This window comes from Taudactylus pleione, unplaced genomic scaffold, assembly GCF_031769625.1.
Source record: "Taudactylus pleione unplaced genomic scaffold, aTauple2 ptg000282l, whole genome shotgun sequence".
Classification (NCBI taxonomy): domain Eukaryota; kingdom Metazoa; phylum Chordata; class Amphibia; order Anura; family Myobatrachidae; genus Taudactylus; species Taudactylus pleione.
The window spans coordinates 12,549,674-12,574,569 of record NW_028284684.1 but is presented as its reverse complement, the minus strand read 5'-3'; the positions used below and the strand labels follow the sequence as shown (position 1 = coordinate 12,574,569).

Below are 24,896 nucleotides of genomic sequence, written 5' to 3'. Positions count from 1 at the left end.
TTTAAAATTTGTTCACATTTATAAGATAGGTTTTTCTTATAGAAAAATTACAGTACAGAGGGCCTGATTCAGACCCACTCGCGAGCGGCTGTCCACTCGCAAGTGGGTCGATGTTATGGACTGAGCATGCGCACGACGGAGGGAGCTCCGTCGTGCGCATGCGCCAGACGCGACGAGCGAAGGAAAGTCCTTCGCTCGTTGTGTCCGATCAAAGGGGGCGTGCTGTCAATGTTGATTGACAGCACGCCCCCTTTGGTGGGCGTGCCGGGGGCGTGCCTCCCTGACGGGGGCGTTCCCACGGGAACGCCTCCCGTCAGAAGCTGGCCCACTGACATCACTAGTGATGTCAGTGGGAGTGATTTTGGCTCTGATAGAGCCAAAATCACTCCGGAGCTTGCGGTTGAAAACCTCAACCGCAGGCTCCGGCTCGCAATTTCGATGGTCGCGATGGTCTCGACCATCGCGGCCATCACAAAGCACGCTCGCATAGCCTGTGGGTGGTGACCCACAGCTATACGAGCGTCCAGGAGGACGCTCCATGAAAATGGAGCCCGGCCCTCATTCAGAGCGTGCGCTCTGCTCAGAGCGTATGGCTCTGAATGAGGGCCAGAATCTCTTATCTGTAATCTTTTATCATGGAAATATCTAAATCCAGAAAGGAGAAAAAAGTAAATAATTGCCACAGTTTTTTAATGTTGCCCTACACACAGGCATTAATATTAGGTTGTATTCCTACAGTTATTATGAATTATTTAATACATCAGAGGATGTTAGGGCAGTTTGGGGAAATATTTTTTATATGTATTTTACTAGATTCCAGAAAGTTCACCTCTTTAGAAAATCATCGCAGTCGTTGTAATATATCCAATACTGGAACTTCATTCATGGTATATACTAAAAGTTAAAATGTACTCCTATTACTGGGTATTATGTTAAGATACTGTTGCCTACTCTTCAATCAATGGAATGAAATCTCCTAAACTACTACTTGTTCCGTGTATAGGATATACTCATATTATTACAGTATGTCAGTTTGTGTTATTCCTGTTTTTTATTTCAGTAATATACTTTAAAACTAAAAGCACTTAAAGCCTTATTGTGCATACTACAAGGCGGTCCATAAAATAGGATTTTTTTATGCTATGTCTAAGTATTGCCTATTAGAAATTTAGGGCCAAATGTCATAGGGTGAGAGTTTAGCAGTAAACTCTGACACTTTTTAAACTCTGCCAATGTAATAGAGACCGAGAACATGCAAACTCGCATGTTTTTAGACTAAAAAAACTCACGATTTAAATTCTCATTCAGATGTGTTCGCCCTATTACTTTGGCCCTTAGGGTTAGTGAGTGCCTTAATTTTTGGCCTCTATTCTCTACAAGTTGAGTCTCCCATATCCAAATATTCCAAAATTCAGATTTTTTTTTTTAGCATAACTGAGATAGTGAAATATTTGCATATTGATGGCACAAAATTATTAAAAATAAAGTATAAAATTACCTTCAACAGTGATGGCAAAATACGGGCTATAGCACATTTTTACGCAATACATTCCTCACTCCTCACTTGTGTGCTCGCTGCAGAACAGCCTTTCACCGCGATGCTGCCGGCGGTGACTGGCTGCTGCAGTGCACACACAGCGACTGCAGCAGCCAATCACCGCCGGCAGCGCCTCATCCCCCAATCACCGCTGGCAGCACCTCGACCTCCAATCACCGCCGGCAGCACCTCGTCCTCCAATCAACCATTGTCTATGTCGTTCCGTTTCAGTATATCACTTATCACAGCTATTTGCTTAGTGGTATTCACACACTGTTATGTCTTCGTTTCATATGTTATAGCCAGAGAGTTTAATGGAATGTAATTCCCTCACACAGGGAGAGATAGGTGTTGTGTAGCCCTTTATCAAAATAACCAGTCAATGCTGCCAAAGATACTATATTTCACATAATTATTACACATTCTCAAATCATCAGTAATGGGCTAATCATAATGGTCCTGCTCTAATTCTATATATAGCCTATCTCTGCTAATATAGTATTATATTCCAACTGATAACAGTTGTACTTTGTGTCACTTTTATCTCTTGATTAAATGTATCCAATCAGTTCCCCCTTGGTAACTGCATACATGGGCACTATGGTCCTAGTGATTTTGTCATTCGTATAATATACTTTATTAACCACACGGATTTTTTACTGTGCTACTCAAATTTATTTATATCCTACTAATGAGGATTCACATCATATCCCGCACAGGTACAACTCAGTATGGATTCATTTCTATTTTTAAAATCTATTCACATTAATCACCAATAAGGTTATAGCAGGTCAGGGCTGCATCTGCGGTATCAATTAGCTGTTGCTATTCTATCCTAGTATATTGTTGTGATCAGTGCTATTATGACAAGCTCTTTCCGTGGATCCCTGGCCGCATGCGGCACTATTAATCCCCCATAAACTTTTTTTTATCACCGACAATAATATCTACTAGAAGTTGCTGCACTTTAAGCCGCGTGAGCACCGGCGTAACTTGTATAAATATGACCTGTTGGTGATTTATCAGCGTTGTTTCAAGTCCTGTGAGTGCCACCCAATTTGCCACATATTTTATATAGAGTGATTCATCATTACCGGGGGGAGGACACCCAGGCAGGTATATTTATTTTTGAGTGTCAGTCGTGTCAGTTTGGACACACCTCCTCATTCAATAGTTTTTGTTTATTTTAATTATTTTCAACATAGTAGATTAATACTGAAGACATCAAAACTATGAAAGAAACAAAAGAGTGTTAAACAAATCAAAATATGTTTTGTATTTTAGATTTTTCAAAGTAGCCCTCTTCTGCTTTGATGATAGCTTTGCACACTCTTGGCATAGGGGTCCCCTGTGTTTTCCATAACCAGCACACCAAGCTCTTTCTAGCGTAGGGATAATGCCACAGCCAGAAGCACCCTTTCACCGGGTCCCCCAGCCAAACCATTAAACCCTGGCCGCTAGTCAGTCTAGGCCGAGGATCCCTGGGGTGGTGGGGACCCCCACAATAAAGTGGTCCCCCTTTCCAGGGCACCCTAGGCCTAGTCTAATAGCCCAGGGCTATCCCTGGCACACCTGGAGCGGTGGGTGACGGGTTGAAGTGACCCCACCCTCCCCTAAAGCACAACCAGCCCTGGGATTTTCACTGCCAGTCCAGGTTGTGAAAATACAGGGGACAAAAGACCTAGGGGTCCCCTGTATCTAGCGCAACCAGCACAGGTCTCTGAGCCGGTCCTGGTTTTGGAAATACAGGGGAAAAAATTGGTAGGGTTCCCCTGTATTTACCAAAACCAGCACCGGACCCTTTCTAGCGGGGGGAGTAATGACACAGACAGGGGAGCCCTTTCACCGGATCCCCCAGCCAGAGCATTACCCCTGACCACTAGTCAGGCCAGGGTTTCATGGGGAGCTGGGGACCCCCCAATAAAGGGGTCTCCCTCTCCAGGGCACCCCAGGCCTAGGCTGATAGTCCAGGGCTATCCCCGGCACCCCTGGGCTGTGGGTGCCGGTTGATTGTATAAAGTGTGGTGTTATATATTTTTCTTTGCAGGTGAACCACAGGTCCCAGCAAGCCTCCCCTACATGCTGGTACTTGGAGAACCACAAGTACCAGCATGCAGGGCATTAGGGCCCTCTGGCTCCTGTAGTCCATCTGTAAATAAAATATTAAAATAAACACAATACACTTTAATATTGTAATATTTTATTGTACTGCATCCTCACCTGGGGGGCGGCGGTGTTTAAGCCCTTTTGCATGGCTGCCACCTCGCCAGGGCTTTGGCGTCTTCGCCTGGGGACGGCGGCCTTTAAGCTCTATTGCGGGGCCACCGCCACCCCAGGGCTTTGGCGTCCTCATCTGGCAGACGCCAACCCGCCAGGGCTTCTGCATCTTCGCCTGGGGGGTGACGGCCTTTAAGATCGTTTGTGTGGCCTCCGCCACGCTAGGGCTTCAGGTCCCCTCTTCACCTAGAGAGCGGCAGCATGTAAGCTCTTTGTTACGATCCTCTAGCAATTGCTAGGACCGAGATGGAGGTATTGGAGATACGAGGCACATCGAAGAACAGTCACAAGCAGAATATTAAAATCATGGCAGTTTACTTTATAAATTATATGGTGAACCTGGAGGGCCAGTACAAACACAACAAGTCAGTGATGCAGTAAGGAGCTGATACAATAGGACAGTCAATAGAATATACTGTAGACTTACAGCCCAAACTAAAGTTGTTGAATGGCCAGGAGGCCTAGTTGACAGCGTTGCTTGAAACGTGGTATAGAAGCAGGATTGCTGGAGGTCCTAGTAGACAGCGATGCTTGAAACGTGGTGTAGAAGCAGGATTGCTGTATGGCCTGTAGGGCCTAGTAGACAGCGATGCTTGAAACGTGGTGTAGAGGCAGGATTGCTGTATGGCCTGGAGGGCCTAGTAGACAGCGTTGCTTGAGACGTGGTATAGAAGCCGGTGTGCAGAGTACACACAGCATGTACATTAATAACTGGAAGTCTGGATGAACAGAAAGCAAGTTGCATAACCAAAAGTTCCACATGAAAACTCTATAGCCGACAGTGCGGCGACAGTCCAGCAAGTTCAAATAGAATCAGCTGCCAATCAGGCAACACTAGGAGGAAACATGTGAAATTCTCTGACGTCTGGGTCTTTTACCAACCGGCAACCTAGAAGCATGGTCAGGAGCAGGAGGAATACTGAGAGGAGACAAGTCCTGGACTGGACTTGTAACAGTACTCACCCCCCCTCTCCCACCCCCCTCCCCCCTTGACGTGGGGATGAAGAAACCCAAGATTCAGGTTATCGGGAAACTTCTGAAAGAAAAGTCTTTTCAGTCTCGGAGCATGGAGTGCATCTTCCGAAACCCAGGAACGTTCCTCTGGGCCGTAACCCCTCCAATGAACCAAAAACTGTAATTTACCTTTGGAGAACTTGGAGTCCAGAATTCTTTCAACAACATATTCCTGTTGGCCATGGACAATCACTGACCAGGTTTGGAACTAGGCTTACTTACAAATCTCGTGGAAGAAAAAAACGGTTTGAGGCAATAAAAAGTGTTGTTAATACGTTAAGAATTGGGTAGTTGCAACTTGAAAGCGACGGGATTCACTTGAGCAATAATGCGAAAAGGCCCGATGAATCAAGGTCCCAATTTATGAGTAGGTTGGCGCAGCTTGATATTCTTAGTAGAAAGCCAGACCAAATCTCCCCTTTTTCAATAAACACGGTCTTCGATGCCTGATGCCTGTCAGCAATACTCTTGGAATGAAGAGAAACTTTGCAGATACTTCGATGAATTCTGCTCCAAATACGGCGAACCCGAGACACAGATGACGGAGTAGACACACTGGAAACATTAGGTTCAAAGGAGTTAGCTCTGGGATGCTGACCGGTGACACAGATGAAGCTGAATGACAAGCATTGTTGAACGCAAATTCTGCAAGAGGCAAATGCAGGACCCAATCTGAATGACATTTGGAAATGAAACAAAGTAAATATTGCTCCAGAGTCTGGTTGGAACGTTCTGTCTGACCATTGGACTGTGGATGATATCCTGAAGAAAGACTGATAGAAATACCCATCGTGGAACAAAATGTTCTCCAAAATTGTGCAATGAATATGTGCCACGATCAGACACTATCTAAAGGCAATCTATGAAGTCTAAAGATGTGATGTATAAATAATGAAGAAAGGGCCTGATTCAGACTCGTTTGCTATATGCGTTTGCTCGCAAGCGGCCCGATGTTCTGCGTACGCGCATGCACACTCTTCGTTCTGCATGTGCGCGAACTACTCACTGCGATCGCATACCGCTCGCTCACCCAGCAAAGGCAGCCCAGGGTAATGAGTGACAGGAGAGGCCGTTTGTGGGTGGTAACAGGGGAAGGACACTAATAACGGGGGGTTGGAGATGCGAACGCAGACGTGCCCGGGTGTTTCAACACCTTTTTAGAGGTGTGCATGCAGTATAACTATCTTGTGTCTTGTTGCTGTGCTCAGTCTTGCCATGGTGTATGACCTGTGACATGAAACGGTCTTCCACATCCTCACCTTTTGTAGCAGAGTTTGACTGTTCCTCACCCAGTTTTAAGCCTCCTACACAGCTATTTCTGTTTCAGTTAATGACTGTTTCAACCTACATATGAAAATGATGATCATTATCACCTGTTTGGTATGATTGGTTAATCATACACCTCACTATAATCCTACAAAATCCCTGACTTTGTGCAAGTGAACCTAGAAGAATTGATGCTGATTTTAAGGGTGGTCACACCAAATATTGATTTGATTTAGATATCTCTTCTGCTCATTCACTTCATTTTGTTAATTGATAAAAATGAACTATTAACACTTTTATTTTTTAAAGCATTCTTACTTTGCAGCATTTCATCCACACCTGCCTACAACTTTTGCACAGTATCTTGTGTGTGTGTGTGAATATATATACACACACACACGCACACGCACACACACGCACACACCAGAGTACTGCAGAACAGCCAGCATTGTTTATTATCTGTCCCCATCAGTTAAGAGTCTCAGAGCAGCAGCAGAGTGTGTTGGCTGATCATGTGACGCCAGTGCTGCTGACCTTGTCAGTTGTATTCATACATTGGGTTTGATTCAGAGAAGGATGCAATTCCTATATTTTCGCAGAATGAGTGCTTGTTATTGCACATGTGCAGCGATTTGCTTTGCGACTGCTCTCGTACACAGGAACCACTCGCAAAGTGCGTAACAGGTAGTCGTCGTTTGGTGATGATAACGGGGAGTGGTTAGAATAACGCAGGCGTATGACCGTTTGAACACGGTTTCATGGGCACGCGCGTAAATTAGCCATTGTGATCTCCTGCATGTCAGGAGAGCTGCAGTGTTTGCACTGGTCAGACTTGACTGCCCGATGTGTGTCGATAGTACCGATGATTATGCTGTATGAGAAGGCAGCAGTGGGCGTCCCTATGCTCGGCTATGCTTTGGAAGGCATTAGCATATTTTAGCAACTGCGATCCGTGAGTATGCAATTGCATTAGCATAAATCTCTGAATCAGGTCAAAAAATGATTAGGCCTTTTTTTCCCATCTACTTTAATGTACTCATTTTATTTTTTTTAATAATATAATTTATTTTATATATACAATATAATATAAATATAATAAAATAATCTATATAATAAAATACTTGCCACCTAGATAATAGTGTTTTTTTCTCTTCTAGGTGGCACAGATATTATATCCTGTTTCATGGGGCAAAATATCACCATTCCAGTTTACAGAGGGGAAATCCAGGCCAGGAACCTTGCAATGGGAGTGGAATCTTGGAATGAGGAAGGTAATTATTTTGTATTCTAAAACGAAAGTTCTCCAAATTATCTTACACTATCTAAGGGGTTTATGTATTTGCACTGGGTTCTAAAATGGACATTCAGATTTACAGTATATCGGCATAATGGTTGTAAAATGTATTTACCTTCACCACATTGAACTTTAGGGAGAAAATTTATTCAAAGGTGCTGCGTCTTCAGTAGATATTGCCCCTTGAAATCAAGTGGCCGAAACCAAAGAAATGCCCTCATATGATGCTTGTGTATTGTGATGTAACTGGAGCTGCAACGTGGCACTGTTCCTGATGCATGCTCTCTTTTGCACAGTGTATACAGTCAATATGGTAAAGTCAACCCCACATGTATATAATATGGCACAGTGTACTGTGCTGACAGCCACTACTCCTGGCAAGGAAGTTTATAATGCTAAAACTCCATGCCTATGAGCATCACTTATTTAATTTAATATATACACTTTGTAAAGCACTTTTAGCTGATTAAAATGATGTAACAGATCGGGGATGAATAATTGAAACATGAGTGGTGAAATTGGAGGGAACGCAAATGAAGCATACCCTATGGTATATCTGCTTTTACCTCTGAAAACATGAAGACCATTTTGCTTGCACATATTTTTTTCTCACTTCATACATCTTACAGACAGTACTGATTTTGCTTAATGTGGCTCATTATCATAAGGTTGTTTTATATGTTATGTTAAGCTGTTTACATTTTATCCATCACGTTATGGGGCCTGAGTATCAAACCTGGGAAAGAGATAAAATTGTGAGAGATAAAGTACTAACCAATCAGCTTCCAATTTACATTTTGCAGGCTGTGTTTAGAAAACGATAGTTAGGAGCTGATTGGTAGGTAATTTATTTGTTCAAATTTTATCTCTCTCCCTATAACTGTTAACTTTTTTCATAACTTAAGTATGTTATGAGATTACATGGGTTGCACTACAGCTGGTGGTTACACATTTTTTTGTGCTACTGTACAATTTCAAGTACATTTTAAATCCTTTTGGGATTACTCACAGTTTATTTTCATGCATTGGGTAATCAAAATAGATTTCATTTGAAATTCTTAACACATTATTGATTAGCGTACACCTGTATACAATAAAGGTGTTTTAAATTAATTTAAACATGAATACACCTCTGAGAGGTCTCACAGCTGGTTAGTGCATTACTAAACAAGAGATTCGTCATGAAGGTCAAATGACATCTAAAGCAAATGCTGTAAAACGTTGCTTTAAAAGTATGAAGCAGAGAAAGGATATAAAAAGAAAAAAAAAAAAAGACTTCAAAAACTTTTAATGCTGTACCTCCTGCAGCAATGCCAATTCCGTCATAAGGAAATATAGAGAAAATAGGTCACAACTGTGAGTTTGTCTAGAGCAGGCGTTCCTTCAAAACAGCATCTGTGTGAGAAGAGGTCTTGGTAGAGACCACCTACGACAACACTGCCAGACAAATTGTCTTCCATGGCAGATTTCAGGCTACAAAAGCCTGTCACTTAACATGTCTGCACTTTATAGAATGGTGCCAAAAAGAAAACAATTGTTAAAGAAAACTAACATGAAATGTCAGCTACAGTTTTCCAGAAAGCCTACAATGACATTGGGGTGGCATTTGTATTATTTGATGCTATATAAATGAGAAATGCTGCAAAATATCAAAAACTGAAAAATGTTAACCTGATGGGACAAATAATGGCATGAGCTACATTATTTCCCAATGCAATTAACACTGAACAAAACAGTGATTTTGCCCTCAAAAAGACAAAACTACTATTGAATGTAAACCTTATCTGTGGCTTACTATAAAAGGAAAAAAACAAACGCCAGGGACATTGCGGCCCCTTCATTAGTTGTCCATCTTTACAAATGAGCCAGTAAATACTGGATATATGCAAAGAGAAAATAAGATCGCAATTGCAATGGATAACGTAAAAGGGACATGTGGACTGTAGGTATGTAATGTAGGGGTTTTCAGCAATTCTCTTTAGGAATAAAGGGCCTGATTCAGAGCCGCTTGTGAGCGCACAGCGCTCGCAAGCTCCATGTGCGAGCCCGCCCAGCGACTGAACTTCAGTCGCTACGAGGCTCGCTACAAGACGGGGCGGCTGTCGATGGTGAGTGATAGCTCGCCCCGTTTTGTAGGCGGGTAGGGGTGGTGGCTGCACAAACGCAGGAGTTCCCTTAGGAATGCCTGGCTTTTGTGGGAGGACCTACTGACATCACTAGTGATGTCAGTATTGGACTTCCTGCTGTATTAGAGCAGGGAGTCCACTCAGGCTTGCGGAAGCCGAGACCCTACCCCAGGGTCTCGTCGCAAGCCCGATGGTCGCGATAATCACGACGGTCTCCAGCCCACTCGCACTAGCTGTGGGTGGACACCCACAGCCTTGCGAGCGGCCTGGAGCCAAAAAAAACGCCCACAGACCCTGCGAGCGGCGCTGAATCAGGGCCAAAGTTTTTTGTTATTGAATTTGGTTAAAAGTTGTAAGTTCTTTAAAAAAAATGAAGTGTAAAAATTGTGAAGTCTATCTCACATCTCAAAAGCTTTATGCCTCACTAAAGGTTAATATTCTGCCTCATTGAGTCTTTCTGGTAGAGCAACAACACACTGTGTAATAGTTGCGCGTTTGTTGTGTCAATTCATTCCCCTCCCCTGTAAAGGTGTTAATGCCAAGATTGCAATGAATATGCTTAATTAATTGGGTCACACTAAACATTCTTCTTTAGAACCTTCAATCTGTGAATCAGTTACGCATATGTCATCCAAATTTACATAGCACACAGGAAATCTTAATAAATAAAACAGGCTTGTGTAGTTCTACTTTAGACAATCAAAACTTACATAAAGTCAAAATAAAGTTATCACTTCAGTAGCAGATAAGAATGTAGAGTACAGTATGTCTTTTTTTTTATTTTATGTAAGTGGATAATCTATTGTTCTTATTCTGCACAGCGTAATGCTAATATTATCATCTAATTATGTAGATAGATGTTCCTATATTCCCTTATAGTTCTCTCCATTTTCTCCAGGAAAGGCTGTGTGGGGGGAAAGCGGAGAGCTGGTGTGTTTAATACCGTTACCATGTCAGCCCACGCACTTCTGGAATGATGAAAATGGCAGTAAATACCAGAAAGCATATTTCTCCAAATTCCCAGGTACCACATTAAGATAGAGCATTAATGAATATACACCAGCTATCATCTGTAATTATAATCCAGATAGTGGCAGTGGGTGTTTGCATTTGACCAACAGTCAGTGGGAAAAATAGCTTTTTAATGTCTTGGAATGTACTTAATGAGGTGTGCGCTATTTATTCAGTATAGTAGAATAATTAGAATTGTTTACAATCCTATCATGACAAAATACAAAAGGGGGCCAGTAGCATAGAATGTCATCTCCTAGTAAATGTCATATTTATAAAAAAAGAAAACCTTTTTGTTTTTTACATCCTTTTATTTCTCACTTTGCTTTATAATTTACAATGCAAAAATGGGGTATAGACCGTAATAACAGGTACTGCTGGGTAGTGACATACGGGGGTAATGTGATTCATGAATCGGTGGTGCAAAATCAATCATTAACATATAAGTAATTGGTCAATAGGGGGGTAGGATAGAGAGCAGAAGAGATAGTATGTGTATTGGATGGGGGTATTTGTGGGATCAATGGAGGGGGGAAAGCAGGGGCTGGCTGGCAACTTTTAGCCTGGGGGGCAAATGCATGCAGGCGGCCCTGGCAGAGGAGTAGCGTGTAGCCAGGGTGCCCGAAGAACGTGCGTGCTACGGCGCCCCCCCCCCTCAAGTGTTCCAGGGAGGAGGCTGGCCATATGGGATTAATGTAAAGTAAAAATAAAGATTAGGGACAGCCCCGTCGTGGTGCCCATATGCAGTGCCCCCCTGTGCCCCAGGAGAGGACCCCCTTATGCAGGCCTCCAGTAGTGCCCCCAGTAGTGGTCCCCCCTGTGCAGTGACCCTTGTGCCCCCAGTAGTAAGCCCGTTATATAGTGCCCCCAGTAGTTTTACCCCCTATGCAGTGCTCCTTATATAGTGCCCCCAGTAGCAGTCCACACCCCTTGCAGTGCCCCCAATAGTGGTAACTCTTATGCAGTGCCCCTTAAATAGTGGCCCCAGTTGTAATCTCCCCCCTATGCAGTACCCCCAGTATTGCCCTTTTTATAGAGCCCCCAGCAGTGGTCCCTCGATGCAGGGCCCCCTGTGGTAGTCCCCTCCCCCCTATGTAGTGCCCCTAGTAGTAGTCCCCTCCCCCCTATGCAGTGCCCCTAGTAGTTGTCCCCTCCCCTTGTAGTGCCCATAGTAGTAGTAGTCCCCCCTTGTAGTAGTAGTCCCCCTCCTTGTAGTGCCCCCAGTAGTAGTCCCCCAAGTTGTAGTCCCCCCCCCCCCTTGAAGTGCCCCCAGTTATAATCCCCAGTAGTGGTCCCTCCTTGTAGAGCCCCCCCCTGTAGTGCCCCCAGTAGTGATCTCCCCCTTGTAGTGCCTCCAGTAGTGGTTCCCCCTTTGTAGTGCTCCCAGTAGTCCTCCCCCCTTGTAGTGCCCCCAGTAGTAGTAGTCCCCACCCTTGTATTGCCCCCATTAGTAGTAGTCCCCCCCCCCTTGCAGTGCCTCCAGTAGTGGTTCCTCCCTTGTGGTGCCCCCAGTAGTGGTCTCCCCCCTTGTAGTGCCAGCCTCCCCCCCCCCAGTAGACACACATAGTAAAAAAAAAAAAAAAAACACTTACCTGAATTCCCGCTCCCGCCGTCGCCATCCGCTCCTCCGTCTGTCCTTCCCGGGCATTATGGGAGAGACGTCATATGATGTCATGACGCCTCTCCCGTTGCCCACTGCGGGAGCCAGAAGATGGAGCGGCTCCTGCAGTGGGCGCAGCAGCAGCTAATGAGAGCCTGACAGACTCTCATTGGCTGCTGCTTACAACAAACACACAGCTGCCGGAGCCGGCGGCTGTGTGTTTGTCACTTGTGTAGCGTGACCGAACTCCGTCCGGTCAGCGCTACACACGCGGTGCAGTCTGTGTCACAGTGATGCTGCGGCCCGGGGGGCACATGGCACCCTGCCCCCCGGCCCAGCCCGCCACTGGGGGAAAGCCCAGGGTAGACATGGATGGGGGTATTTGTGGGATAAATGGAGGGGGGAAAGCCCATGGTAGGCATGGTTAGGGTTGGGGCAACATAGAGTGGGGAGATGACTTTGCGGGAGGAGGGCTGTTGTTTTACGCAACCTCTTCTTGTAAGCAGACTGTCTATTTTCTCAGTCCCGGGACCCACAATCTGATGGCAGCCCTGTATATAACATGTACTGTATATAAGGCTGACTAGACTACTGTTTATTAAAGGCTTTTTATTAAAAAGAAGAAAACTATAGTCTATATAGGGCAGACTAGAGGGACATATCAATTCTTATCTGCTTTCAAATTCTAGGCTCTATTTGCTAGGATGGAAATAAAGTGGATGGAGAAAGCACCAGCCAATCAGCTCCTAACTGCCATGTCACAGGCTGTGTTTGAAAATTGACAGTTAGGAGCTGGTTGGCTGGTACTTTACCTCCGGCCACTTTATCTCCATCCAAGGCTTAGTAAATAGACCCCTCTGTTTCTTGGAGTACCTCTGCTAAGTTGGTTTGATGAGTTGGGTTTACATTTAAATGTATTGGCATGATTGAAATTGTTCTTTAATAATGTTTATTGGAAAGTCTAATTCAGTGGCTTTGTTTCTAATTTGAGCTGTTTAAGATTTGTAAAAGGTTTTTTTTTCACAAAACTTTGTTGTCTGTAGGTGTCTGGGCTCATGGAGACTACTGCAAAATAAATCCTAAAACAGGAGGGATCATAATGCTGGGGCGCAGGTGTGTACTTTTAATTTATGTTCACCCATTTACTATACTTAGGGCCTGATTCAGACCCGCTCGCGAGCGCTGAGCCCTCGCAAGCGGGTCGATGGTGCCCTAGTGCGCATGCGCACGACGTAGGGAGCTCCGGGTCTCGCCCCAAAGGGGGCGTGCTATCGATGGTGACTGACAGCACGCCCCCTTTGGTGGGCGTGCCGGGGGCGTTGCTGCCCAGACGGAGGCGTTCCTAGAGTGGGCCGGCCCCACTCTGATAGAGCCAAAAGCACTCCTGGGCTTGCGGCAGCGAGACCCTTCCGCAGGGTCTCGTCGCAAGCCCGATGGTCGCGATGGTCTTGACCATCGCGACCATCTTTTTGGCCGCTCGCATAAGCTGTGGGTGGTCACTCACAGCTATGCGAGCTGCCAGGAGGCCGCTCCAATTTTAGGTAGGAGGGCCCTGATTCAGAGTGTCCGTGTCTGCGCTGCTTATGCACAGTACAGAAATCACAGAGAACATGGCGTAGGCACTATTCTCCCAGAGATGCAATGGCTAGTATCAAAACCATTTGCTGGTATAACCATCGATGGTTATACTTTATATGTGCAGAAGCAGTCATATTTTTGCGCATGCGTACTTTATCTGAGCTGCAGACACCACTTTCGGGTGTCCACAGCTGAAAAAGTACATCCAGCCATTGGGTGGGCACCTGAGAGCCTCATTAGATGGTTGGCAAACATCGAATACACGCAAATCGATGGAAAGTGTTTCCATCAGATTGGGAGCATCAATGGTTGCTAACAATCTGCTTCGGATGTCTATCCCTTTTGCACAGTGCTAGAGTCTACTCGCATCTGCACCATGGAGAGAAGAGGGAGCCCGGCCAGAGGCTGCACACGGGCTCCCTCCTCTCTTAATCTGACACTGAGTCGGATGCATACCTCTTTCAAATTTGTACTGCTCAGCCCACTGATGTTGTTTTGCAATGAGGATTTATTCGCAAAGTGATTGAGAGGCGACTTAAGTGCAGGCGTGTAGCATCTATTTTCGGGGTGTGCTTCTGCCTACAATTGCGATCTCATATCCAGTAAAAATTACTCCGACATCTCAGCTCCAGTGACCATTCTGCGTGACCATAAGGGTACTCCAATAATCGATAGATCTGCAACCTAGCTGCGTCTTTGTACACAGGGTCTGATTCAGCAAGGACCGCAGTTGCTAATACGCATGCAATCAGAGGATTGTTTCGCACTGCGATGCATATGCAGTGCGAAACAATCGGCCGATTGCGTGAACCAGCCGCCGCGATCGGAACTGCGAGTGATTGACAGGAAGTGTGGTTTGTGGGTGGTGACAGGGGGCTGGTCGGGGAAAACGCAGGCGTGCCAGTGCGTTTCAACGGTGTTGCAGAGGCGTGCATAAATTATCCACTGCAATACCATACACAGCCTGAGGTCTGATAGTGTACACTGAAGGTAGCAATTCCTGAGTGAGGTCTGACCTGCCTTAACTGTGCGTATGGGTCCAATGTTACTAAATGTTACTGATTATTTTGCTATGTTGCTAAAGTATACGGATGTGAGTAAGGGGAAGTGGGCGTCCTTATGTTAGCCTGCGATCGCAATGTGGATGCAAACATTTGCATGTCACCGCTGATATTAGCCACTGCGTTGCGTGCATTTTAGCAGAATAGCGATCCTTGCTGAATCAGGCCCACAGTCGCTTGGATTTTCAAAGATGCCGGTGGGCGTCTCAATACAAATCCTGGCGACTGCAACATTTTCATATTTTGGCACTGCAGCTGCATACAAATTTACAGCTGCAGCAACATTAGCGTACATCTCTGAATCAGGCCCAGAGTACATTAAGGGCGTGTTTGCATATTTACTAATGGAGGCAGGCACTGAGATGCATATATGTCTGTCAGTAGCTGTATCACCTAGTGCTGCTGCAAATACAAGATAGTTGCCCGCTATGATAGCTAGCCAACTATTGATTGGCTGGTTGCGGACTCACCTCTGAAGATAATAGTGGTTTTCTTCATTGAGCTTGCCAATATTATATGATCTTGTTGCTGTATTTTAGAAGCTTTTGCTACTTTCATTTGCATTGAAGGAAGATTTTATTGGCTGTATTTTTAGATGTTTTTAAGCAAATAAAATCTAAAAGCGAATTAGTTTTTCGCTGTCAAAACAAATGTATAGGTATATCTGGGTATTAGTACACTGGCAACTGAAATTTGCACATATGCTAATTGTGCAGAACTGGATGCATCTTATGATGCCACCAACTTGGCTTATAGTAGTAAATTAATTTTGTTACGTGCAGATTTGTCAAGTTTATTTTAATATGCAACTCTGTAACATCCCTCTTATGTCTGGAATAATAATTACACATGGCATACCCATAAGACAGTTTCAACTTCTAACTAGTGACTTCTACTTCCCCCGCCTCAAAAGTAATTGCTGGACTTCTATTTCTGATAGTCAGACAGGGGGGGTCATTCAGACCCGCTCGCAAGCGGGCCGATGTTACCCCACTGTGCATGCGCACGACGGAGGGAGCTCCGTCGTGCGCATGCGCGAGACCCGGCTATCGACGTGGTAGCCGTCGCTCCGGGTCTCGCACCAAAGGGGGCGTGCTGTCGATGTTGATTGACAGCACGCCCCCTTTGGTGGGCGTGCCGGGGGCGTGGCTGCCAGACGGAGGCGTTCCCATGGGAACGCCTACCGTCTGAAGCCGGCCCCACTGACATCAGTAGTGATGTCAGTGGGAGTGATTTTGGCTCTGATAGAGCCATAATCACTCCAGGGCTTGCGGCAGCGAGACCCTACCGCAGGGTCTCCGTCACAAGCCCGATGGTCGTGATGGTCTTGACCATCGCGACCATCATCATGGACGCTCGCATAAGCTGTGGGTGGTCACCCACAGCTATGCGAGCGTCCAGGAGGACGCTCCATTTTCATGTAGGAGGGCCCTGATTCAGAGCGAGCGCTCTGGTCAGAGCGTCCGGCTCTGAATTAGGCCCAGAGTTTTATATAGGAAAGAAAGGAATATAGAAAGGACTAGGTGACCTCTTGTGTCTGTGCCATAGGATTGCAACACAAGCTCTTAATGTTTCATAGCCCAAAACACATTTTATATTTGCCCATTTAAAGGACCACTAAGCTTAAAACCGCAGTTAAATGAAATAACTGTAACGTGAGCTTGCTGAGAGGAGACTATGGCCCTCATTCAGAGGCACTCGCAAAATGCGAGCGGTCGCTCTGAATGAGGGCGGCCGCTTGGGTTTTGAAGTGTGGCCTCCTGGTCGCTAGCTAAGCTGTGGGTTACGACCAGGTTGATGGTCGCGATGGTCTGCCCTAAGGTTGGGTCTCGGCAACCGCAAGCCCCAGGGAGCTTCCTGCTCTGATCAAGCAGGAAGCTCCCCACTGACATCACTGCTGATGTCAGTGCAGCCGCCCACAAAACGGCAGGCTTTCCTTAAGGAACGCTTCAGTTTGTGAAACCACCTCCCCGCCACGCCTACAAAACGGGGCGAGCTGTCGATCAACAGAGACAGCCGCCCCTTTTGTAGTGAGCTCCGGAGCGAGAGAATTTCTCGCTTCGGGGCTTCCGCACACGCAGTGCCGCTGCTGCGCACGCGCGGGTCCTAAACATCGACCCGCTTGCGAGCGCTCAGCGCTTGCGAATGTGTCTGAATGAGGTCCTATATTTGCAATAAGTGATTGTGCTGATGGAGGAAGTATTTTTTATTGTATTTTGTAAATATGCACGCAATATATCCTGCCACCAAAACTGATGAGACACACCATATACTTTGGGTATTGTGAATGTACAAATCTTGCCCTACAGTACATTACTTGCAACTCTTCCCTTAATGGTAAACATACCTTTTTGGCTTTTTAGTTGGTCAACACACTGTAGTTATTAGTATGCATTTATTGTATATTGTACATACCTGCCAATTGCATGAATGTTAATAGTACCTTTTGCATTGCAGTGATGGAACACTGAATCCAAATGGGGTACGATTTGGAAGCTCGGAAATCTATAATATAGGTAAAGATGATCTGATTTATATAGTACAAAATATGAATATTTCCGCAAGCCCTCAAACAAGTGAATATAATAGGTTCATTTCCTACATAATGGTAAAGAGGTGATTGTAAAATAAGAAACTGTCAGAATTTTAAGTGGGAAGAAATGACTAATGTGTAGCCAAGATTTGTAATGCAGAAGTTCACTTCTGGGACTTGCTAATTAAACACATTTTCAACATTCGGCTGCTGACTGGCTATGCTAACAAAGCCATTATTACGTCTCCTGAAAAGATACAGATTAGAATCCCACTGCTCCCCTCCAATTCCCTTTTACGCTTCTCCAACAGACATTAACTGCTGCTTATTACTGGGGCTTAGAGGATAGATCAGGTCACACAGTTATTATTGGAAAAACCTCATTGAGCTGCAACTGCATTATAAGTAGCAGTAATACCAAGCACAGTAAAGTTCACATAGATACTTGGAAGAATGGTGTAGTGCAGAATAAGCTAATTGGGTATGGAAATTGTTTGCATTAACCTGACAGAGTTTTATGGGGGTTATATTTCACATTCCACAATATATGTTCATCTTTTTTACTTTTCTGCAAGTAAAATGGAAATGTGAATAGTTTCTACAAAATCATGGGGGGTTTTCTAAGTGGAGTACTGTACAGCAATTTTTTTTATGTCTATGTAATTGTGATGCTGTTTTGCCAGAGGTAGTGTGTAATCTAACTGCAGTATGTAAAAATTGCCCCAGCAGTAGATGGTAAATACCGACTTGTAGATGTATAATGGACTGAACTCTCGCTTCTTGCAGTTGAATCATTTGTGGAAGTCTCAGACAGCTTGTGCGTCCCCCAGTACAACAAAGATGGGGAGGAAAGGGTGATACTCTTTCTTAAAATGAACAATACCTTCACCTTTAACAGCAATCTGGTGAAAAGGATGAGGGATTCTATTCGTGTGTCACTGTCTGCCAGACATGTACCAGCTTTGATCCTTGAAACAAAAGACATTCCGGTATGTGTATAGTACATTCATTGTTATAATATAACAGATTAGAGATTGTGGAATAGTGTGATTGGCATTAACATGGATCACGTGTTAAAAAACACTTTAAAGCTGCATAACGATCGTTTACGAATATGCCTTTTCCACCCTGCGGAGACGGAACCACTGCTACTTTCAGCCATGTAGGGGTTCCGTGGCTCCATCTTCAGATTCTCATTGGTCCTCCTGCTCACATGACCCATCTGCAGCCATTTTAAAGTGGCAAACTTAAAAGTCTGCTGGGCAATTGATAATGTGGCTGTAATGGGTACTACAGATTTATAAATAAAGAAATGATAAGGAAATGCTATGGTTTGGATCAGGAAATCGGTAGATGGGAAACCATCCAGGAATGACTCTTGCCTTAGCCTGCTTCCACATACACTTCTCAAACCAGGGACTGGCAACATCATTTTTATTAAGGGTCTTATATGCATCCCTCAGTCATTGCATTGGGAGTATTAAAACTGTCAGTGCACCCACTGATCTTTAGATCACTTCCCATTATGACTGCACAGTATCAGAGCAACATGCTAATGCAACCAACCTAAGCAATACACTATGCATATAGCAAGAGGACCCCACCATAACAGGACAGACTGTATTAATGTACTGCACTGTCACTTTGATGTCAAAAGGGGAAACATAAAATACTACAATCAAAAGTGCAATAGGTGAGCCTTTGGAATCAGACTGCCATGGCACTCCTCTGTTAAACGGAATACTCCTCCCATTATTTAACATTGCATAAAACCAGTATATTAAAACATGGTGCTCTTGCTGTCTGGGTTGTGCTGTTCACCTAATCCACTAGGGTGCATGAAGCGGATTGGGTACGGGATGCCAGTGCTCGGGATATTGGCGGTCAAAATCCCGATGCTGGCATCCCGACAGGGTTAGCATACCAACATCTTTTAATGGATATCCTAACCCTTCTCCTACCCCTAACCCTCCCTCGCCTGTGCCTAAACCTAACCTCCCCTCCTCACCTAGTGCCTAAACCTAACTCTCCCCCTAGTGTCTAACCCTCCCCCTAGTGCCTAACCCCGCTACTTACCTTCAGGATGCCGGCGCTGGGATTCTGACAGGTGTTGGGATTCTAACAGCCAGCATCCCATGTGCCGGGATATTGACCGGATCCCCATGAAGTCATTAATGGTCCTCTGCTGTTTTCCTGCCACTCTTCTGATGCAACAGTAGTGTTATAGATGTAGCTCCCAGTATATGTGAATGGGAGGAGCACCATAGACCACATGATATTCCAGTTCAGGAGTTAGAGCTTTCCACTTCTGTTCTTTAGCCTTTTTCTTGCGCATGAACACAACACTAGTGCACTTTTCTAGGTAATATTATACTAGTATACAGTATAATAAACTAAACATATGGGATTTGTTCTCCCTGTCACACACAGTCCTCCAGCTTTGCATGTGTTAAAATGTTCAAAAGAGAATCAAAAACTACCGAGCAAAATGTTATGAAAGTTTGGCAAAGAATTGTGACCTTGAATGATTATAGAACTGCCAAGTTTCATCATGATCTGAGTCTTTTTCCCATAAGTCATAAGCATCTGAAAAACAGGATTTAACATAATGCTGCCTCACTAGATTTAATGTAAGGAACTCTGAGTTTGGCAGAGAACAGCGGAGACTGATATGCATTCCTAAGCTTTCTCTAATGTATCTGTGGGATAGAAAATGTCTTTATTTTTGCCTGTTTCATAACTTTGTATTTTACTTTATTCACTTTGGGAGGCCCCAGGTGAATTCTCATTTTTTTTTTTTTTTTTTTCACGTGCTGAGCTCTATTCTGCTTTCTTCCCTTTTCTTGCTTGATATCGAATTACGTGTATGTCTTTGTTACTTTTCTTCTAGATTGTATTTTAAGAGAGCTTTTTTAGTGCAAATTTTCAATATTGTTTTTAATAGGGAAAGATAACAGCAGATTTCATATGTCTTCAGGAAAGGATAATTGGTAGAAAATGATGGTTAATTTCATATGAATGCACTATGTTCTTTGAATATGTGGAATAGAAAATAACATGCCACTAGATGTAAATTTGTGAATATCTGTAAGTGTATATCTGCCGTATCTTTGTCAACGACTCAGTAGTTCCAAGACAGAATTTAAGATTTTGTCTGACCTAGATCCTGATTCACAGGTGCTCGCAGTGCCGATGTTGGCACAGTTGAGTGATGTTGTGCTACTGCGCATATGTGGAAAGTTTAGAAAACCCTTACTGCGCATGTGTGAACCAATTTGTGCGATGGCATACACCTTTACGTACACTATCCCCATGATTTGAGACTGCGTCTGAGATCCATGCGTATCAGGGTGGAGACTGGGTGGTGAGTTAAGGTGATGGCAAAAAGAGGTGGCATGAGCGTGTTATGGTAGTGTTTTGGCATCTAGCTGCGTTCTCTTTCGCAGCACCACAGCCACTGTGTCCATAGTTTGAGAAAGTCGATAAGGAAGTCGATGTTGCCACCGATGGTGCGTCCATGGTGGAAAGATTGGATCCACCAGCGCAGTTGAGCATTGCTAACATATGAAAGTGGCCATGGAAGAGTTAGCTCAGTCCGTCGCATGGAGTTACACAAGAGGAATGCTGAAGCTGAAATGCATATTTTCACACTTGTGATTCCGTGAGAAATCACAGCCGCGCATGAGCTGTGTACATCTGAATCAGGCCTTAGGCCCAGATCTATCAACGAGTGATATTCTTGTTATCACTCGTTACTAATTTTAAATGGTGCTCCAGCCAATCAGCTCCTAAATGTCATGTGTTTGTAAAATGACAGTTAGGAGTTGATTGGATGGAGCTCCATTTAGGATTAGTAATGAGTGATAACAAGCATACCACTTGTCGATAAATTTGGGCCTTAGGTTTTCACTGCTCCTACAGAATTTATGCACTGGGTTTTTTTAATCATAGTTTTTGGATGATAGTGTAAGAGAATCTACATTAAAAATCACTTCTCCCTTCTTTATAATGCTCCCGTCACCTGCCAACTGGTAGCTTCTAAGATCTCTGTATATGTAGTATAACATACTATATTAGATGTTAACATAAGTAGAGTCATAAGTGGACACATTTTCCTGGCTGGGTTTGCTATGTCTTGCCGGGTCTCTGGGCATGTGAACACTTTTTAGCTGCTTTTGGCCTCAAGCTTCAGACAACCTTGTTACTTTCAGGACAGAGGTGATGGTGGATTATTATTATTATTTTTTTTCAAATAAAATTAATCATTAAAATAAGCTTGTTTATTTAAAATCATACATCCTAAGAGAAATACACTTCTTTTGTGGTTATGAGTAATTATTTGTGTCAGTAGATTTGTGTTATCTTGTGAACCAAACAAACTAAGATATTAATAATAAAGGTCTGAATTTATCAATTTAAAATGTTGGGACAGATGCCGTGATTCAATAGTCATCTTAGGAAGCTTGTTCAGTGATTTTATCTCCTTTGAAAAATAAAGGCTTGTGAATGTGTATATACTGCACAGGTTCTTCTCAGCTCATAAATATTGTGAGTAATGACGATGTGTATTTATCAGTCTTCTGCATATGTGTATTTCATGCAAGGTCTCATGTAAGCAATTTTCTTTTTTCTTTTTTCCAGTACACTATAAGCGGGAAGAAAGTAGAAGTTGCTGTAAAACAAATAATCGCAGGCAAAGAAGTAGCACACCGCGGGGCTTTCTCCAACCCCCAGTCCCTGGATCTGTATCGCAATATTCCAGAGCTGCAGAACTTTTGATAATGTACATAGACTACATGTAAATGGCTAACACGCAGTCTTGCACATGGTCTTCTATCTGTTCTGCAGACAATTATTTTGTCATTCATTTGACAGTCTTGTTAAAAACTTTTCAGAACCAAATATCTTACCTTCTAGAAAAGCAGGGGTTTAAGCCTTTTTACCTTTATGAAAATTAGGCCGGTTATCTTCCTTAAATCCAAGTATAAGCAGTTTGTGACTGTTCAGCTAGTAAACTACAGCTTTCATCATGTTCTGCCTGTTACTTTCAGCTCATATGTCGTAGTTTGACAACAGCTGAAGAGTCAGGCATTGCCTACACGTTCTTCAGACACTTAGCACTTTATCACATATGATAAATATAGCATGTCAGTCAATGGCACATAACAATAGAAAACGTCTGTCTATACAGAGAATGAGGCTGGATCTAAAATAATTGATCCTGACTGTTCGCCTTTAGTATGTCCTATAAATGTATGCAGGTGCTGTATGTCAGGGATGCCCAGCCCTGTGACCTAGTCGGGTACTGGTAACCTCTGAGGCCTTTCACACACCCTGCAATAAAGGGGACTATCTGTATCTCATAGGGGTTATAGTGGTGGCCTAAAAGAGAGAAAATTCACTCTACATAGATACAAATATAAGAGATGCTGTTACACTGGCGGCTTGTGGCCACTTATCCACTGGGTTGTTGTTGTTATACAGTTTGTCTTTTGATAATTTCATTATAACCACATTGACTTAATCTAGATAACATTTCATTTACAGTTATACAAAGGATAACGCTGTTAACCTGTTACATATAGTTCTTAGAATGTAGCATGCAGAAGCAGTCTTTCTTAACTTACAACAACAACCACATTTACCATGAAGTTGTGAAGAAAAAAAAAATCCTTGAAAATTTGTATATACCGGATTTCCAAATTGGTAGTGAACCTGACATTTGACATATATTGTGCCTATTAGTGGTATCATACTGTATTTTATATACTGTAGCCTCCTAAAATCTCCAATCAAGTGGAATATTCTATCCAGGCTGTAAGATTCACCCCTTGTCTGTGCAGTGGCCCTACCAGTTGCTAATTTGTATTATGTCTTAGGATAGTGTCACACTGGCCTTTTGGAATGACATGTATTTCCAGCTACAAACACACAGTGTGCTCAAACTCCTAGCAGCCAATGAGAGCTGGTTATCTTGCCCTTGAGATGCACTTCACTAAATTTAAATTGCTATTTTTTTTACACAGGAAATAGGTTTCCCTTTTACTGCTCTTGTGCAGGGCACCATGCTATTGTAGCTGACATTTTATTGTAAATCGCCCAGTGACACCATTCTTAGTCTGTGCTCATAAGACACCTGCCAGGGTTTTGCTGCTGTATGTTTGATTTTTTTTCACTTCTAGGACTGACAAGAATGCAAGAGAACAGTCTGCCATTTCCTCTGTACGTAAAGAATATGATTTCCAGTAGTACATTCCCTTTTATATTGCACACAAGATTCCACACCACCAGTGGCTGGTACAGGGGTGCCACCGATCCAACTGCTTTCTCCATTTATTGTTGTGAAAGCAAAGAGTGTCTGCACTCATTAAAAGGGCCACAAATGATACTATTCCTTTAAAACAAAATATGTTAATGTGTACACTTATTCTGCAGCTCCATATAGTCTTTGGCTACTAAATTGAGGTAATGGGGTTGTTATATTTGTTTTTTTTTGTTTTTTTTGATAAGATAATATTTTGTCTGGGTAAATGATGGTTATGCTGTATTATGAGCTTTGTTTGTTTACAGAATATATAATTGTGCTTCTATAGGCAGACAGATGTGGGAGATACATTTAGGACTCTTTTTATGACTAACAGCTGCTGATTGATCAGTCCTGGTGTTATAACATAAGGTTTTACTACCAAGTATTTTATAGTACAGTTTTATATGTCAGTGTGCGCCTGTGGGTGTGTACACCCTTCATATAACATGGGCAGGTCTGGAAATTGGTACAAATCCAATAAGTGCACTAAAACTGAAAACTGGAAAACAGAATTTAGCAGTATGTAGGCTAGAATAATCACAATGCACAGAGTGCTGCTAAAGGTATGACATTGTATTGTTTTACTTCAAAGTTTCAGATGAGGTCAAACCGAAGACATATTTTTAATTTTAAATGAGAGATTCTATGTATCGCTGTTTATACCAAAAAGTAATGCTTAAATGTTACATAACATTGTATTTCATTCTCTGTGTAGGTGAAAAATGTTTTGGAACTTTAATCAGCATGTGAGAATACAGAATGTGTATTAAATATGGATGTTATGAATTAAAAAACAACAGTAAGTCTATACATTATTGTCTTTACCTTGTTTTCAGACTGTTGTTTTGCTCGTAATACATAAATATCATATAGATCAGTGGTTCTCAAACTCTGTCCTCAGGACCCCAAACAGGTCATGTTTTCCAGGTCACCTTCCAGGTGCATAGGTGTAATCATTATTCACTGATACATTTTAAAAGATCCACAGGTGGAGCTTATTATTTCACTTGTGATTATGTGAGGAGACCTGGAAAACATGCACAGTTGGGGGTGCATGTTTTCCCTGAGGACCGAGTTTGAGATGTGGGAGTTTGAGATAATATAGACCAGATAATATAGACCAGTGGTTCTCAATCATTTCCCATCTGCGTATCCCCTAGCAGTTCATTTGCGTTATTTGTTCCCCACATAATTTCTCACACACTGCCCCTAATGCAGTGTTTGCCAACCTCGGTCCTCAAGGCACACTAAGGGGTAAATTTACAAAGATAGTTCTATTTAAGAAGTGATGT

The 24,896-nt window shown here is 43.4% G+C and overlaps 1 protein-coding gene across 1 annotated transcript in view; it reads left to right on the top strand.

The window, feature by feature from the left end:
* The window catches only part of AACS (acetoacetyl-CoA synthetase), a 172,885-nt gene extending 148,471 nt beyond the window's left edge, over positions 1–24,414 (top strand). Inside the window, exons 13-18 of the mRNA XM_088482114.1 lie at positions 7,252–7,365; positions 10,413–10,538; positions 13,169–13,238; positions 17,222–17,280; positions 18,084–18,286; positions 21,939–24,414. Of these exons, the coding sequence (XP_088338240.1) occupies positions 7,252–7,365; positions 10,413–10,538; positions 13,169–13,238; positions 17,222–17,280; positions 18,084–18,286; positions 21,939–22,076 (710 nt within the window). The 3' untranslated portion in view covers positions 22,077–24,414. The remainder of the gene's footprint in view (positions 1–7,251; positions 7,366–10,412; positions 10,539–13,168; positions 13,239–17,221; positions 17,281–18,083; positions 18,287–21,938) is intronic.
* Positions 24,415–24,896: the final 482 nt, after the last annotated feature.